Genomic DNA, 17,818 nt, shown 5'->3' on the forward strand with positions numbered 1-17,818 from the left:
GAGCTGCACATGAGCCGGTACAGTCCGGTTTTCTGTTGGAACCGGTACCTGTACACGGAGTTGACCGGTTCTTCAATTTGAGGACATGTACCTGTACCTGGACTTGTACCTGTCCCGGTAAGACCGGTCCGGTTCCACTCCGGTACCGGTTTTTTACCTGAATTTTAACACACACAGAGACAGTAAAGTAACAACCTAAGACTAAGAGTCTAAGACTAAGTTCAACATTACAAAGTTCAAAATAACAAAGGTTTAAAACATCACAGAATAATAAGTGTATCACACTTTAAGTTCAAAATTAAAACATAGTACTAAAAACAACATTTCCATAAGTCTGCGAAAAGAAATGAAAAGAAATCCATGCAAAGGATGGGGGACTTCTCGAACAATGGCACTGGCTGCACTGAGTCACTGACACGAAGTTTACATCAAGCTTCTTTTAGCAGAGAATCCCATATGGCTGCAACATGGAACAAAAAAGTAAAATAAGAAAGTAAGCAAGCAATACAAGAAAACTTGAAAAGTAAGTTCTATTAAATAGAAGAAACCCTAATATATTACCTGCCTCATCTTCAACAGCATCATCAGGTATATAGTCACATAGAAGATCAAGAACAATGGGCTTTTGAAGAAAGCTTTGTGTACAGAGCAATGCTTCGACTGTCCTTGTAGACATAGAAGCTCTCCATGGAGTCAGCACGCGCTTCCCGGTGCTAAAAGCTGATTCAGAGGCCACTGAAGACACAGGCATGGCTAATATATCTCTTGCCATGTATGAAAGTATCTTATACCTGCTTGCATTAGCCTGCCACCAAGCCAATATGTCAAAATGGTCAGGTTGACCTATTTCACACATTCCACCTTCAATCACATCTGTCAAATACCTGTCGAGCTCAGTTGTTCTTGCCTCTTCAACACAACTTGGGGTGTCCCAATGTTGTTTCCTCCTTGATTGAATTCTAGCAAACAGACCAACAGATTGCACACTAACTGGATAAGCAACAGTATGAGCATCACTACTTGACCCCTCCTCATGAAATGAATACAAGGACTTATAATCTTCAAAGAGTTCCTCAAATTCTAATTTCACCTTTCTCATAACTCTTTGAACCTCCCATGTATTATTCTCATACAAACAATTAAGAGTAAATTCCAAACCCTTTTGTTTCTCTCTTGGATCTAACAAATGAGCAATAAACATTACAGAATTCATTGATTCATACACACCCCAATACTTATGGTACTTAGCACACATTAGACGAGACATACGAGCAATAAAAGGATCTGATGCTACATTGTTTCTAAATTCTACTAATTGTTCATTGATGAGTAACAATTGCCATAAGAACATATGAGTAGTGACTTGTATAGATGCAGAAAAGTTGACAGTAGCATCGAAGAATACCTTTAGACACTTCACAAGACCTCTAGCATATTTCCAATCTTCTTGATAAGGAGCATGTTGACGAGGAATCTTTTTCTTCTTATTCTGCTTTGCCTTGATCTTGCTTGTTGGATCCAACTCCTCAACCTCATCTTCCATAACCTCAACCTCTTCCTCTTCTTCAGTATCCTCAAACACGTCTTCTATGACAACATTACTAGCTATAGCTTCTTCAATATCAGCATCAGTAGGTAAACAGATTCTTTTTCTTGATCAAAGATAAACCTCTGTTGAAAGTCCTTATCAATCTGTGCTAACATTGCAAAAACTGTTTCATATTTTTCAGCAGCATCTAACATCAAGTAAGTGCTATTCCATCTAGTATACACATCTAAAATCAGAGATTTCTTACAATCTACCTTTGCTAGAGAAGCACATTGTTTAAATTTTTCGTGCCTAGAAGGAGAACTAAGAACGTATTTTACAACTGACCTTATTCTTCTAACTGATACATTAAAGAGCCTTACTGCATCTTTTATGACAAGAGAAAGAACATGGACTGCACACCTCACCTAGAGAAGAACAAAACAAAAAGTATACTGTCAAATTCAATGCTTAAAAATGCATCAAAAAAAGAAATATTTGACAAGAGCAAGAACATGGACTTACATGTAAATATTTGGCTCTAATTGGTGACCCTGTCCATTTAATGACAACATTCTTCAAATGCTCAATAGCCACTTTGTTTGCGCTGACATTGTCTAGAGTGACACCAAATACATCTTGTAGACCCCAATCCTTCAAACAATCCACCAGCTTCTCACCGATTGCATTACCAGTATGACCTTCAACTTGGCAGAACATGAGTATTCTCTTTTGTAGCTTCCAGTTCTGATCAACATAATGAACGGTTACACAAATATAGTTATAATTATTTGGTGATGTCCATGTGTCCGTTGTCAAAGATACCCTCTGCTTAGATGTCAAGAAATAAGTTTTTAGGCTATTCTTCTCTTGTACATACATCTTCAATACATCCCTATAAATTGTCATACGCCCTGGAACCTTGAATCTAGGCTCTGCCACCTGCATCATTGCCACAAAACCTGAACCTTCTACTGCTCTAAAAGCTATTTCATCCCTGATTATCCACTCAACAAGAGCCCTTCTTAACTTTTCATAGCTGTAAGAATGAGCAACAAGTTTACCATCTTCACCTGGTTTTGGGGGTGGCATCAACAGAGTTTGTTGTCCCTTGTCTTTCTCTACCTTCCTGTTTGGATTTTTAAGGCATCTCTTCAAATGCTTATGTAATCCAGAAGTTCCATGTACGTCATTGTCAGCAGCATACAATCCCTTGCAATGATGAAATTCATCTTGAACGTCACTTATCCTGGTCATCTCCAACCAAACTTTAGATCTCACTTTACCATGCTTCTTTTTGCTGTCACCAACTTCAGTTGTACTTGTTGGCGTAGGTTCAGTTCCATCATCAGTGTTAGATGCAGCTTGAGAGGATGATCCAACTTCAGTTGTATTTGGAGTTTGAGTTGAACTTGGTGTAGGAACAGCAACAATGCTATTACTGGAATCATCTGGTGCTTTGCGCTTCCCCATTTAGCACCTCAAAGGCCTGCAAGATAAGTAAAGAACATTATATGCAGTAAGTAAACAGAACTAACAAAATTAACCACATACAACTACATCAAAACATCATATCTGACTTTCAATGAAAACAATTAAAAACGACAACACACAATTGCATACTAAATACACACTTGCATATTTTCAATGAAAACAATTAAACAGAACTAACAAAATTAATCCATGAACTTTTTTACATGGATTCACCTAGGTATGGGATGCACAGCAACAGAAAAAACATGATACAAACAATAACATTTCACTAGCTTCAAATCTTGTAACTACCAGGACACTCAATTCAACTAGGCAGAAACAGAGACACTGAACACAATTAGCTTAAGTAATTTTAACTATACAATAACTCAACTCAACATCACAGATTTTGGGAATGGAATTGATAAAAACAAAAACTAACATATATCCATGTCTAGTTGTCTACTGCTTATCAAATCTCAACATGGGTATACGGAATCACATAAATCAGTCAACACAAAATAAAAACCCTAATTCAATCTCAAATCAAACCCTAATTCAATTTCAAATCAAACCCTATTTCAATCTTAGATTCTTAATAGTAACAAAACAATTGTTACTCCTAGTTTAAATCGATTTCAAATCCAGTATTAGTATTACACGATTCAAAGTTTCAAACCCTAGTTTATTCCATAATCGATTTCAAATCCCATGAGAGTTACAAGTAACTTACAAATCTAAGAAGAAGAAGAAGAAGAAGAAGAAGAGCAAGTATCCTAGTTTATACCTTAATGAATCGATGATGGTGGTGACTGGTCACTGGTGAATCATGAATGGTAGTGAAGAACGAGTCACGACTGCTGCTCTTCAGGGAAGAAAAAAAAGAAAACTGAAATGAAAGTCGATAGAATTAGAGATAGGGTTATACGGTATAACTTATACCTATGACGGACGGTCAGGATGTAAGATCCCCAAAAAAATCTACGACTACCATTAACCGGGACATATGGGCCGGGACAGGTCGGGACTCACCCCAGAACCAGTACCGGCCTACTCCGGTTCTCAGTTTTAAGAACCGGTACCTGTCCCGTCTACTCCAGTTCCGGTTCGGTACGAGTCCGGTTTTTCCGGTTCCGGATCGGTACAGGTAAAACGGACCGGGTCTTGTGCAGCCCTGAAAAAAAAGTTACACAGTGGCCATTTTCCAACATCAATCAAAACACTTGTCTTTCATGGATCTATGTTGTTGAGTTACAATAAATGCGAATTGCAGTTTAGATCTTTTTTCAATTTTCAACTTCTACCCTAATTCCAGAGGTTGATTGAGATATAAATATATCAGCCGTTTGTTTTGTCTTCTTTCTTCTTAAACTCAACCTCATCCGATATTCTCCAAAGCAAGTCTCTCTCTCCCTTCTCGTTTCCCAGCATATGATGACACGGTCTAGATCTAACTAACGTTGTCTAGAAGAGAAAATGTATTAACACCGTCAAATATCAGCCAACTCGAAGAAAGGTACACTCTTTGTAAAGACGATTCAACTCTCAAAATGATCACCTTGTTTCTTTCTTCTCATATTTTCTGATATCCTCCTTATTTTCTTCTCACACCAAATTCTTCCATTGACTTGTTAGTGTCTGTTTACACCTACCCCACTTTTGATCGACCCCCTCTTTGAAAGCAAACAACACCAAGAGGAGGAGAAACGAAACAAGTAAAGCAAACATCCTCATCATCAGACGACAAGACTCTGATTTTTATCTTATTATCTCCTCCACCACCATCATCATCATTTCTTCATTCTTTCTCATTTTTCAACCCACAATTAATGTATGGAAAACTCAAGTGAGAATTTTCTGTAAACCCCATTTAATCTCTTGTCAAAATATCATCTCTTTCTTTGTTTATAAAACATGTCTTCTTCTTCACTTGTTGATTTTCTATTCTTTGTTATGTTCTACTTGCTATGTTTCTATACAAACTCATCATATTCAGATCCAAGAGCTACACCAGCAGCTCTCATTTGCACTAACCGAACAGCTACAAATCCTAACAGGCAAATATTCATTTCCAACTTCTTATCAGCTATGGATTCAGTTACACCTCAAATAGCATCTCAAAGATATGCAAGAACTATTAATGGTACAGGAGACAATACAGTATATGCATTTGGTGAATGTATGAAAGACTTATCACAAAATGATTGTGATATGTGTTTTGCTCAATGTAAAACGCAGATACTTAGATGTCTCCCTTTTCAGTTGGCAACTAGAGGTGGTAGAAATTATTATGATGGGTGTTATTTGAGATACGATGATTATAGTTTCTTTGGCGAAGCTATGAGTCTTGGAGATAAAACTGTTTGTGCTATAAATGATTATGGTGGTGGGAATTTGAGTGTTTACAAGGAGAATACTGTCGAATTGATCAGGAATTTGAGTGTTGAAGCTCAAAACAACAATGGCTATTCTGTAGGGGTTGTCAAGAGAGGGAATGTTAGTGTCTATGGATTAGTGCAGTGTTGGACATTTGTGAATGAAACTTCTTGTAGAAAGTGTTTGGAAAATGCTACCGTGGCTATAACTTCATGTCTTCCTAAGGAGGAAGGAAGGGTCTTGAATGCTGGATGTTATTTGCTCTATTCGCCACAGAAGTTTTATAACAATTCAACGGCGTCCCCATCCGCAAGTGGAAGTGGAGGTAAATTCTATATATCACTTATTTTGTAACTTCTTAATGTGTTTAGAGATAATTATGTTTCGATATCTAAAGCATTAAAATTTGGTATTGAAGCAATGGTGATTGATAGTTGAGGTCACTAGTTTGAGTCCTCATGGTCAAGAAAAGGTAATGATAATTGATCTCTGTGTGTGTTCCTTTTGTGTTTCTTTCTCCTCAACGATGGAGTTTTATCCGGCATAATGTAGGTATTGTAGTTTGTCAAACGTCACATCCCTAGTCTCTGGAGATGAAATAATCAAGGAAGATATGAAGTGTGTTTGGGGATTTTCATTAATCTGGAATATTTGAGGTTAATTAGGTCCTTGGATCTTTTAGATTGAAAGATACTTGATAATGTAGTTGATGTGAAAATGTTGGCGTTTTTCGGTTTTATTGTACCTTGAGTTGTGTTTAGCACAACTTTTTATTTGAATTTCTCTTTCCATCAACGATCTATATCAACGTGTATTGCTTGAAAACTAATATGTCAAGTAGTCAATTATCCATTGACGTTGTTGTATTGATTTGTTAGTTGAGGGCTACAGTGTTACCAAGTTCTGATTCTTAGATTCATATAACATAATTTCTGAATCTGAACCTGATGAAAAGTAATTCTCAAATGGTGATTAGGAAGGCGTCGTTTAGCTGTTATACTAGCAGGCATTTCTTCTGTTTTGGCGTTTCTGATGATCGCTGCAGCTGGTGTTTTCTTTGGCAAGAGCAAACTTGCAAAGAGGAGGAGAGGTAGAAGAGTACTTTCATTCAAATCCACGATACACTCAAATTTTCTATGTCTTTCATGTATTTCCACAATTCTTGTCATTTATGCCGACATCTACTTTCAGAGAGAAAGCAACTTGGCGTCCTAGCAGCCACTATATATAGATCTGAACTCAACTTCAAATACGAGACACTTGAACGAGCCACAAATTACTTTAACAGCTCTAATAAACTTGGTCAGGGAGGATCCGGTTCAGTGTTTAAAGTAAGTTATACTTACCCAGTCAGTCTGTCATTCATAGGGACTGTTCTATTTCTTGGTTATCAATAGAGTCTCAACTGGATGGCTTTCTTTCCGTTGTGAATAGGGAACATTGCCAGATGGGAAGGTTGTTGCTGTAAAGAGGTTATTCTTTAACACGAGGCAATGGGTGGATCAGTTCTTTAATGAAGTTAATTTGATCAGCGAGGTCCATCACAAAAACCTTGTTAAGCTGCTGGGTTGCAGCATAACTGGCCCCGAAAGCCTTCTTGTTTATGAATACGTTCCAAACAAAAGTCTCCAGGAACACATTTTTGGTAAAAGATATCCCCTATGTTAAAGCCTTTTGTGAATCCATTTTCTCATCAAATAAATTTTTTCTTGGTATGATCATTTGGTTAGAAATTCTACCTTTGATGCAGGTAGACATAACAGTCGGCCGCTAAGCTGGGAGGAAAGATACAATGTTATTGTGGGAACAGCGCAGGGTCTAGCTTATCTACATGAAGAGTCAACTTTGAGGATTATACACATAGACATTAAGTTGAGCAATGTATTGCTAGATGACAATTTTGTGGCAAAAATTGCTGATTTTGGGCTTGCTAGACTTTTCCCAGAAGATAAGACTCACGTCAGCACTGTCATAGCAGGAACATTGTGAGTTCAGGCTTCATTTCATTTATGTGCTATTTAGATTATTGTCTATGCCTGTTTTAGCTAGGCCTGTGTGGAAGAAATCCGCACTACTTAGGAAATTTCAGATCATTGTGAGAGTGAAGTTTCCACGTTGAGTTCATTCTCACCTCTTCACCAAAATTGACCCGTCATACTTCATTTGAATTCAGTGTTCCAAATGCTTACATGTTTTCTGAGTAATTTCACACTTGGCAGAGGTTACATGGCTCCTGAGTATGTTGTCTGCGGGAAGTTAACTGAGAAAGCAGATGTTTATAGTTTTGGTGTGCTTGTTATCGAAGTTGTCTGCGGGAGGAGAAGCAATTCGTTCTCTGAAGATTCGTATTCCATTTTACAGATGGTAATGAGTTATTTTCTTGCTATAGACATTGCACTTTTATCATTTGAAAGCTAAAAATCAGCTTTTAAACTTGTCTGACAACTTTCTTGTGTTCAGGTTTGGAACAATTATGGTACAGGGAAATTATGCGACGAAGTTGATTCAGCTCTGGATGGTAGGTTTCTAGCTGATCAGGTTTCTAGGGTACTCCAAATAGGGCTTCTCTGTACACAAGCCTCTGCAGAATTGCGTCCAGTAATGTCAATGGTGGTGAAAATGCTCACTGAAAACTATGACATACCTCAGCCAACACAGCCACCATTTCTCAGTTCTAGTAGCTTACCAAAGTCATTCACTCCAAGTGAGACTTACAAATCCCAGGCCAATTCCTACACTGGATCTTCTGGGAATGACGCGACACACAGCTTAGTTGAAGCCAGATGACCTGCTCTAAAACATCTTCAACTTTTTTGTTACCTAATGGTCCTAATCCATAGACTTATAATGCATACTCATCAAGTCACTAGGTTGGTTTTTGGTTGACTCGGGATTCTGGTCATTATCCATGCAATATTTATTCAATTCCCGAGCTTTCCTGATCTTGATGGGTTTCATTATGTGGAAGTATGTCAACAATGTTGAAGCTTCAACGAGAAATCCTTTTAAAGCTCAGCATGTGCTGATGGAGAAATTGCACATAGCACAAGTCATGCGAGGACGGGAGTGATATTATTACTAGGCTGGTTGTGCATTTATTGTATGTAGTTGAGTTTGATGAACAGTACATATTATACAACAAAGGCCATTTGGTCCTTGCTGAAATGAATCTGATAGATTAGCATTAACATAGTTATGAATTGGCAGTCTTATTGAAACAATGGTATGCTTAAAATACCACCACTAATCCAGTTTACAACGAATCAGTCTCTGATCAGCAAGAATCAGTTCATTTACTTACCCCAAACACATTTCCATATATATTGAACAATGAAGAGAACATAGATGGGGACACGTGACATTCAGTTAAGTTAGTTGACTATTGATATTCAAAGAAGCATTACAGTATATATCTACAATAAAGGGAGACATGAATCCAATGTCACAATGTGGTATACAGAATGTCAACCACATTTTTCTCTTTTGAAATTGTAAGTTTGCCTAGCAGTCTCTATCTCTGTCATCTTTTCTAATTTCTACGCCCAGATTCTAATATTATGCAATCTTACAATATCGATCCAAGGATGAGAATTGAGCGTACAATTACATGTCTCAAGGATTTGTAACCCATCTCTCAAACCTCAAAAATGAATTACTAAAACAGGAAGGCGAAAAATGGATAGGAAAGATTTCTGCGATTCTCTTTATATTATTGGTTGCTCAACTAAATCTTTCTCCATTGCGAAGTAGATGTTCCCATTGATGCAGGATCATGAAGGGCAAATGCAGTTGATGAGCTAGAAGATTTGAAGGATGTTGAATTAGTAAGAGTAGAAGACTTACTAGACATACCAAAGGAAATAGGAGAGGCATCTGGATCCATCACACTAGCGTTTAAAAATGGAGGTTGTTTCGGCAGAGGAACAGGAAAGTCTTTATCAGTAAGCATTTTAACCACATCAGACATGGATGGTCTTAACGCAACAGAAGCTTGTGTACATAATAGGCCAACTTGAAGTACGTCGGATGCTTCTTTTTCAGGAAAATTACCTTCAAGGGAAGGGTCTACCGAATTGGTCAATGTGTTGCCCTTGTAATGTTTGTAAACCTAACATTTGTAAATGAACAAAAAGTACAAGTTAGGATTGCTTCGAATCCTCATCCGAACTTAATGAGGAAGAGAGATATAGGCTTACTTTCTGTAAGATGGAACCCGACTCCTGCATGAAAACGTTGTTCTTCTTTCCACATATAATCTCAAGAACCAGAACACCGAAACTATATACGTCTGCTTTCTCTGTTAGTTGTCCTCGAACAAGATACTCAGGAGCCATGTAGCCACTGCAACCAAAGCAAGTTACAATTAACAAAAACTAAGCAAAAGTTGGCCACGGTGAATGAATTGTTATTATACCTCGAACCACAAGAAAAAATGACCAGGTTACGTAAAGACAACTCGCGAGACTAGTAATTCAACATGACAGACAAACTAAATGAATAAACTCCCTTACAGTGTTCCAGCGATTCCTGTACTGAGATGTGTTTTGTCGGCTGCGAAGCATCGAGCAAGTCCGAAGTCTGCTATCTTTGCTGTTAAATTCTCATCGAGGAGAATGTTGCTGCATTTGATATCCCTGTGTATTATCCTAGTTTGAGTACCTCCGTGAAGATATGCTAACCCCTCGGCAGTACCGACGACAATATCAAACCGCTGCTGCCATGTTAAAGTTTGGGTTGCGTTCTTATCTGAATACAAGGATCCATTTCTTTAAAGGTGAAAGTATGAGAGGAATATAGTACAGAGGCGTATAGATGTTTTGCACAAATATTCACATACTTTCAGCTAACATGAAAAGATCGCATCAAATGCAAGACTGAACATCTAATTTGATTTTATCAGAAATTTGCCAGTCTACCAAATTTCCTCCATTGATTTGATGTCAAAAACTGGGTGGAGAAGGAATGTACAACTGGAGGTAATGAAATGTGCATTCAATTAATGACTTACCAAAAATGACTTGATCAAGACTTTTGTTTGCTACATATTCATAGACCAAAAGACTTTCAGGTCCTTCAATACTACATCCCAATAGCTGTACAAGGTTCTTGTGTCGAATTCCGCTTATCAAGTTGACCTCATTGAAAAACTCATCAACCCATTGTCGAGTATTAAAAAACAATCTCTTCACAGCAACAATCCTCCCATCCGGCAGAGTCCCCTGATTCACAAATATGCTATGAAGAAGATGAAATAGAGAAAACAAAAGTGACAACAGTAATGCTCAAGTACCCTGAACACTGAACCAGCTCCACCTTGTCCTAGTTTCCTCGATGGATCGAAAAACTCTGTTGCCTTTTCAAGTGTTTCATATTTGAAATTCAGATTAGACTTGCTAACAGCAGATGAAAGCCGCCCGAGATTGTTACGTTCTATAACATGACAAAGGAACATCGGTCTTATCAGAACAAGGAAAAAGAACATTTGTGAATGGAAGCAACTAGAAAACCAATTTTATCATAGGAATGAAGTAAGAATGTTGCTACATTAGGAAATCTACCTATTCTCAAAACCTCTAGTCTTTTGTAGCCTAGACAAGCACCAAATAGACATAGCAAAGAAAAGGCTGAAGCTGCTAACGCAATCGCAACGGCAACTCCTATATGTGAAAACCCTGGAAAGATAAAAATAAGCTAAAAAACAACCTTGTGGAAAGACATGGCGTTATCATTTCTGACATTATCAAGAAGAACAACATAAAACCGTAAAAATTACCTGTATCGTTCATATTTTCGGCGACGGTGCTGTAAAACTTAGTTGTTGAGTACCTCAAATAACACCCAGCATTCAAACTTCTCCCTTCAATGCTGGGCGTACAATTTCTAATTTCATGCGCCGCTTCATCTAAACATTCCTTACACTTATGACTCGACAATGGTGTCCAACACTGTGCCATTGAATACACGGTTGCAAGACCACTTTTAATATCAGAAACACCAAACCGGTCGTTCTCAATTGCAATTCTGGTTACATTATGAATAAGTTGAATAACGCTTTGCGTAAACTCCAGTTTTGAGTAGTCTTGTTTCACTATACTCGCAAATGGTTTCCCGCAAACAGCCTTATCATGCTTCTTGTCCACAGCTTCTCCAAAGAAACTATAATTATCATAACGTAAGAAACAACCATCTAAATAAACTCGTCCTGATACTGAAGGTATACAACGGGGTAGCCTTGTTCGACTCTCAGCAAAACAAAGAAGACATTCAGTATTTGAAAGATCTTTCATACAATTGGCTAATGCATATATGGGTGGATTGTTTCCTTGATGATATGAACCCCAGTTCTGATTAGTTACTTGTCCTAATAATCCTTCCATTACTGCAGTAAAAGTTGTTATCAATGTATTGGTTAATGCTGGTGGATACTTTGCTGCACTACAATTTAAACTAGCTTCTTGAATTCTTGAGTCTGAGTATGATATAGAGATGAAAAATGGGAATAATATGATGATGAGAAGAAACTGGCGGGTATTTGATGATGAGGCTAAATTATACATATTGATGAATTTAATACCTGTGTGACTTTTTTTCCTCCGAAACCAATTTCTTCTTCTTCTTGATTGAATATGTTTTCGAAACCCAAACCCAAACCCAAATTCTTCTTCTGCTTCTCTGTTGATTTCAATGAAGAGAAATTAAGAATGGAGTAATTGAAGGATATTGTCGGTTGAATTTCCTCCTAATATTCTTCTTTAACCCATTTCTCTCTTATTTTCTTTTCAACCTTTTTGTGCTTGTTTGTTTGAATGGGGTAATAATGGGAGTTGTTGATGGGATGATCTTTCTTCCTTTTTCTTTTTCTCTTTCTCTCATGCATGGAAAGAGAGAAAGAGAAAGAAATTAAGAAAAAATCTAGTAATTTAAAAACATGATTTTCTAAGAAATGAAATGTGATGCATAAATCTATTAAAATGCTTATATTGGTGGCTAAGTTTTTTTTTCCTTCTTTATGTTTGTTTGAAAAGGTGGCTAGTTTGTTTATTTAGAATAATACTTATTAGTAGTATTAATTTAGGAAAATAGATTTGACGTTTGACAATGGGGTGCACCAACCAACTCAACTCAACCAACAAAAAAGAAGCTTGAGAGAAAGATGTCTTCACTTCACTTGCAAACAGAACAACCAGAAGAAAATGAAACAAAGGAGAGAATATGTTAACCATGTTTCTACAGAAATGTTTGACTGAATTTGAAACCCTTTATACAGTATGATTTTTAGTTTATCAGGTTTTCTTATTTTGATTATGAAGTAGATGATGTTGAAAAGTGAAAACTCAAAATCCTAATACATGGGGATGGGGTTAGAGTGTTGGACTGGAGCAAAAGTTGTATACATCTGTTAATCTAATTGGATTATCTAATTAATTTTTCTTTGTCATTTTCTCATGGCGTTAATCATCCTTCTCCTCTGTCCTTTTTTAAATAAGAGGTTGGTGGAAAAGAAAGACAGATCGGCATTTTAGTTTGTGGAAATTAAATAAAAGGCTACTTGTCCCATGGTACCCAGATTTTGACCAGGTTTGGTACCCTATTCTTCCAGAATTAAAGGTCTTTTGGTCAACCGTGAATGACCATGCTTGACCTGACGACCGCCCATTCAAATGCCCTTTTACTCCTTCCTTCCGTATAGCTGCCGGTGCTAATCGCCAAATATAAATTCCCAATTCTTAATCCGCCATTTTGAAATGAATCAGTCAAGACAATATGAAGCTAGTCCTCTTGAGAAATCTGCAGATAATACTCGTGTCAGTTTGGATGATAACGCTCAATCTAATTTCAGTCAATCTTACCCTGGAACAGTGTCAGAGCAAAATCATTTGAAGTCTCTTCAAGAAGGAAATCCAAGTGCCTCCCACCAGGTATACTCTAATCTCATTTTCCTTAATCTAGATCTGCTTTTCTGTCATACTTGTTCTCAGAATTATTTCGATTGCTCTATTTTTCTTCATCTGAGTTTTCATTCTAAGTTTAGTTCTGAGTGTTTCAATTCTGTTAACATGAAAGTAATTGCATGGAATGTTCAAGGATTTGTCTCGAGAGACACTAGAGATTATCCAGCTGCTGTTATTAAGGAACAAGACCCAGATGTGTTTTTTCTCTCTGAAACTAAGATTATTGCTGATAGAGAAAAAAATTTATGCCAGCGATTTTCGTATCCTAATACTTAGTTTGTTAGCTCTGTAGGTCTATCTGGAGGGTTGATTCTACTATGGAAGAATGGTTTTCCATGTGATATAGTTAGTAGTGCAGATAATATGATTCATGTCCTCATTCAATCTAATCCATCCAAGGAGGAATGGCTCTTAATTTGCATGTATGGCTCTACTCATTCTAAAGAGAGGAAAAAGCAATGGAACTTCATTAAAGACCTTAGTGAAAATGTTTTCCAGCCGTGGATCGTTTTTGGAGGTCTTAACGTTCACATTCATAATAAAGGTCAAAGTGCTTCTAGCTTGTCTTCGGACAACTGGGTTAGAACTGCAATTGACTATGCTGGTCTCATGGATTTAGGTTTTATAGGTCACAATTACACTTGGAATAACATGTTAAATGGTAGAGGATATAAAAGACGTCGAATTGATATGGCTCTCCATAATGCTTTATGGATAGAACAATATCCAGACTCTAGGGTATATCATCTTCCATTTAGGGCCTCGGATCATTGCCCAATTCTTCTCTCAACATTACCAAAATGCTCTCGCCCTTCTAAAGCTTGGAAGTTTTATAAATGTTGGCTCAGAGATTCTTCATGTCCCAAAATAATCCTAGATGCTTGGAAAGCTTCTACAGGCCTAGAAAGCTTCACAGATAAGTTAACTAACACTAGGAAAGTTTTAGCAAGATGGAACCGACATGAGTTTGGTCATATTAGTGAACATGTCAACTACTACAAGAATTCGCTTTCTCACTTACAATCACTCCCTTTTAGTGATACAAATAGTGAGCAAATTCAGTTTGTCATAGATAGGTTGTCACATTGGGAGAAAATAGAAGCTGAATATTGGCAACAGAAAGCGGGTGATCACTGGATTCTGGATGCTGATAATAACACTGCTTATTTTCATTCCAGAGCTAATAGGAAGAGAGCTAGAAATAACATCACAGCTTTGAAAGATGTTAGTGGTAGATGGTACCATAAAAGGAAAGAGTTAGTAAACTTACTAACTTCTCATTTTTCCACCATTGCCACTACCACAAATCCTCAGTTGGATGACTCTCACTTTCACATTATGCAGAAATTAGTCAAGGTCGAAGATAATCAAAGACTCATGGAAGTACCAACTAAAGAAGAGATTTATGAGGTCCTCAAAAGTATGTCTAGCTGGAGTGCTCCGGGCCCAGATGGTTTTCCGGTGGGCTTTTATGTTTCGCAATGGGCTGTAGTTGGGGAAGACATCACTTTTATGGTGCAAGCTTTTTTCAGAACCAAAAAATTACCACCTCAGTTAAACCACACTGTCACTTGTCTCATCCCAAAAACCAATCAACCATCTACACCTAATGATTTTAGACCCATTGGGCTTTGCAATTGTTCTTACAAGATAATTTCTAAACTAATTGTTGTCAGAATGAAAACCCTAATGAACAAAATTATTTCACCTTCTCAAGTGGCTTATGTTCCAAAAAGGCTAATAAATGATAACATCATTTTAGCACATGAACTAATCCATTCGATGAAGAAGTAAAAAAAGAAAACTCCTTTGGTTGCACTTAAGTTAGACATGTTGAAAGCCTTCGACAGACTAGAATGGACCTTCATAGATAAAATGTTATTTCATCTGGGATTTTGGGAAGATTGGAGGGACATTATTCGGGAATGCATTTCGACTACTTCGGTTTCTATAAGACTGAATGGTAGCAATTGTCCGTCATATCATCCATCTAGAGGCTTAAGACAGGGAGATCCATTATCTCCCTATCTTTTTATTATGTCTATGGAGTATCTTTCTAAAGCTCTAGAACATGCGCAGCTGAATAAGAAAATACAAGGAATAAGTACTTCTCTTAAGTCAGTCCCCATAAATCATCTTTTGTTTGCGGATGATTGTCTGTTGTTCTTTCAAGCAACTGAGAAAGGTCTTCAACACATTACTGATCTCCTGCATCACTTTGGTAACATTTCCGGTCAGCTTATTAATTATTCTAAATCTTCGGCTTTCATCTGTGGAGATGTTTCTCAAGAGGTTAAACTATCTATTACTAGAAGGCTGGGAGTTAGAAGATTATGCTCAACAGATAAATACTTGGGTTTACCAATTTTACTAGGGAAGTCTAAAACTTCCTCCTTTGTGTCTTTAAAAGAATCTTACGTTAACAGATTCCAAGGATGGAATTCGTCGACCATGAACCAAGCAGCTAGAACAACAATGGTGAAGTCAGTCTTAAATTCCATTCTTTCTCATTACATGAGCAATTTTCAAATACCAAAAAACACTTTAAAAGAGTTGGATGCTCTTCAAATAAATTTTTGGTGGGGGCATAAAAACAATAAAGGAATTAACTTTGTTTCTTGGGACTCTCTCTGTGTTTCCAAAGAAAATGGGGGCCTTGCTTTTAGGAATTTAGAAAAATTCAACTTGGCTCTGTTAACAAAATTAGCATGGAGGTTATGCACAGAAACTGATTCAGCGTGGGTTAAAAACATGAAGCTAAAGTATTCACCTTACTTTGATTTCTTACACTTGCAGCAGTCTAATCAAAACTCATCCTGGATTTGGAAAGGAATAGAAAAAGGATTAGATATTGTTAGGAAGTTTTATAGATGGGATATCAGATGTGGCACTAAAGCTCTCATTTGGAGTGATAAGTGGATAACAAGATTAGATCATCCTCCAAGTCCTAGAGAAGATTTCAGGGAACCTGTCCAGCTGGTGTATGTTTCAGATCTCATGCTCTACAATCCGAAAAGATGGAATGAAGAGTTAATTAAAAAAGTTTTCCCAAGCCAAGTATCACAGTTGATCCTTAGTATGTACTTACCTCAGCAAGGAAAAGATAGAATGATTTGGGAGCCAAATAGAACTGGAGATTTCTCAGTTAAGTCAGCATACAAAGTCCTGTCGGCTAATTCCAATAGTCAACCAGGAAACCAGAACTCAATCTCAAATAGCATATGGAAGAACTTGTGGAAAACTAGATCCCCGCATAAGATTAAATTATTCATGTGGAAATGTCTAAGAAATATTGTTCCAACAAGGGAAAAGATTAGTCTTTACAAGAGAAACATAAGCGCGGTATGCCCTTTATGTGAATCACAAGAGGAAACTCTACAACATCTCTTAATTGAATGTGACTATGCGAAAGCAATTTGGCTAGGAATGAATATTAATGTGCATAGTTTACATAGTCAACAGATTAGTGTTTCTAGTTGGATAGCTAGTTGGTTCTCAGACTCTGATACAGATGATGAAAACCTGAGATGGAAGACTATTTTAATGTGCACAGCCTGGCAAATATGGAAGAATAGATGCATTACAATGTTTCATAATAAGAAAATCAGTTCATGGTTTGCCTGTCATGAGATTAGAAACCTTGTTGACTTTTGTCTCAAAGAAGAAACACAGTATCTTAAGGGTAAAAATAACATGCAACCTCAGCAGTGGACTCCTCCACCAACTAGTCATTTGAAAATAAACATAGATGCTTCTTTCGATCATAATACAAAGGAGATTGGAATAGGTCTAATTATTCGTGACTCTGCAGGATCAGCCAAATGGATCAGAGGCAGGTACTACCATGGAGGAGTAGATCCAGAGCAGTCAGAATGTTTGGCCATGAAACATCAATCATGTGGGCCAAAGAACTCAATCTTCAGTTCAACAACTTACTTTTTGAAGCAGACTGTATAAATGTTACTAGCTCCACCAGCAAAGCTAACTCTGTAGTTCACTGGATGAACCAGAGTCATGTAGATGAAATAAAGCAGTTGTTATCGGATTTTTCTTCCTTTAATGCTAATCATGTAAAAAGAACGGCAAACAATGTGGCTCATGTAATAGCCAACAAAGCTAGAACTTTTAAGTCTTCCTTTGATTTTGCTAGTAATATTCCCAAAAAAATAGCTGAGCTAGTAAGGGAAGAAAGGAAGATAATTAAGAAGTCATGTAATATGCTGGTTTAATATATTGGTTTTTTGCATCAAAAAAAAATAATTCCCAATTCTGAAAAACCTTTCACGCATAACACTTGCAACATCCATCACTGTGTTAGGAAAATCCCATGCCCAGTTTTCCTTGGGCATCAACAACATCCAAACTTATGTGCATGCTTGCGTTGAAGTAGCATGTGATCATTGGAAACATATTCAATGATACATCTACCAGGCAGGCGAAATCCTTTCACCTACAACATATTCAAGGTGTCCAACAGCTACCCAAAAGA

The 17,818-nt window shown here is 37.2% G+C and overlaps 2 protein-coding genes across 2 annotated transcripts; one reads left to right on the top strand and one right to left on the bottom strand.

Moving 5' to 3' along the window:
• The first annotated feature begins 4,416 nt into the window (after positions 1–4,416).
• LOC113300128 (cysteine-rich receptor-like protein kinase 3) lies at positions 4,417–8,565 on the top strand. Its single transcript, XM_026549313.1, has 7 exons — positions 4,417–5,702; positions 6,354–6,467; positions 6,569–6,708; positions 6,812–7,022; positions 7,128–7,362; positions 7,597–7,741; positions 7,838–8,565. Exons 1-7 carry the CDS (start codon positions 4,916–4,918, stop codon positions 8,162–8,164), a joined length of 1,959 nt encoding a protein of 652 aa, XP_026405098.1. The 5' UTR covers positions 4,417–4,915; the 3' UTR covers positions 8,165–8,565.
• A 173-nt stretch (positions 8,566–8,738) lies between these two features.
• Positions 8,739–12,333, bottom strand: LOC113300127 (cysteine-rich receptor-like protein kinase 42). Its single transcript, XM_026549312.1, has 7 exons — positions 11,151–12,333; positions 10,936–11,049; positions 10,668–10,807; positions 10,386–10,596; positions 9,889–10,123; positions 9,574–9,718; positions 8,739–9,485 (listed from the first exon to the last, which is right to left on the bottom strand). The coding sequence occupies exons 1-7, from the start codon at positions 11,932–11,934 to the stop codon at positions 9,102–9,104; spliced, it is 2,013 nt and encodes a 670-aa protein (XP_026405097.1). The 5' UTR covers positions 11,935–12,333; the 3' UTR covers positions 8,739–9,101.
• Positions 12,334–17,818: the final 5,485 nt, after the last annotated feature.

This window comes from Papaver somniferum, chromosome 7, assembly GCF_003573695.1.
Source record: "Papaver somniferum cultivar HN1 chromosome 7, ASM357369v1, whole genome shotgun sequence".
Taxonomy (NCBI): domain Eukaryota; kingdom Viridiplantae; phylum Streptophyta; class Magnoliopsida; order Ranunculales; family Papaveraceae; genus Papaver; species Papaver somniferum.

Coding starts and splice junctions, on each gene's coding strand:
- LOC113300128 (XM_026549313.1), top strand. CDS start 4,916: ATGTCTTCTTCTTCACTTGTTGATTTTCTATTCTTTGTTATGTTCTAC. Junction 6,709..6,811: donor GATCCGGTTCAGTGTTTAAA/GTAAGTTATACT, acceptor CGTTGTGAATAG/GGAACATTGCCAGATGGGAA. Junction 7,023..7,127: donor TCTCCAGGAACACATTTTTG/GTAAAAGATATC, acceptor CCTTTGATGCAG/GTAGACATAACAGTCGGCCG.
- LOC113300127 (XM_026549312.1), bottom strand. CDS start 11,934: ATGTATAATTTAGCCTCATCATCAAATACCCGCCAGTTTCTTCTCATC. Junction 10,124..10,385: donor TCTTGATCAAGTCATTTTTG/GTAAGTCATTAA, acceptor CCTTGTATTCAG/ATAAGAACGCAACCCAAACT. Junction 9,719..9,888: donor ACAGGAATCGCTGGAACACT/GTAAGGGAGTTT, acceptor CTTTGGTTGCAG/TGGCTACATGGCTCCTGAGT.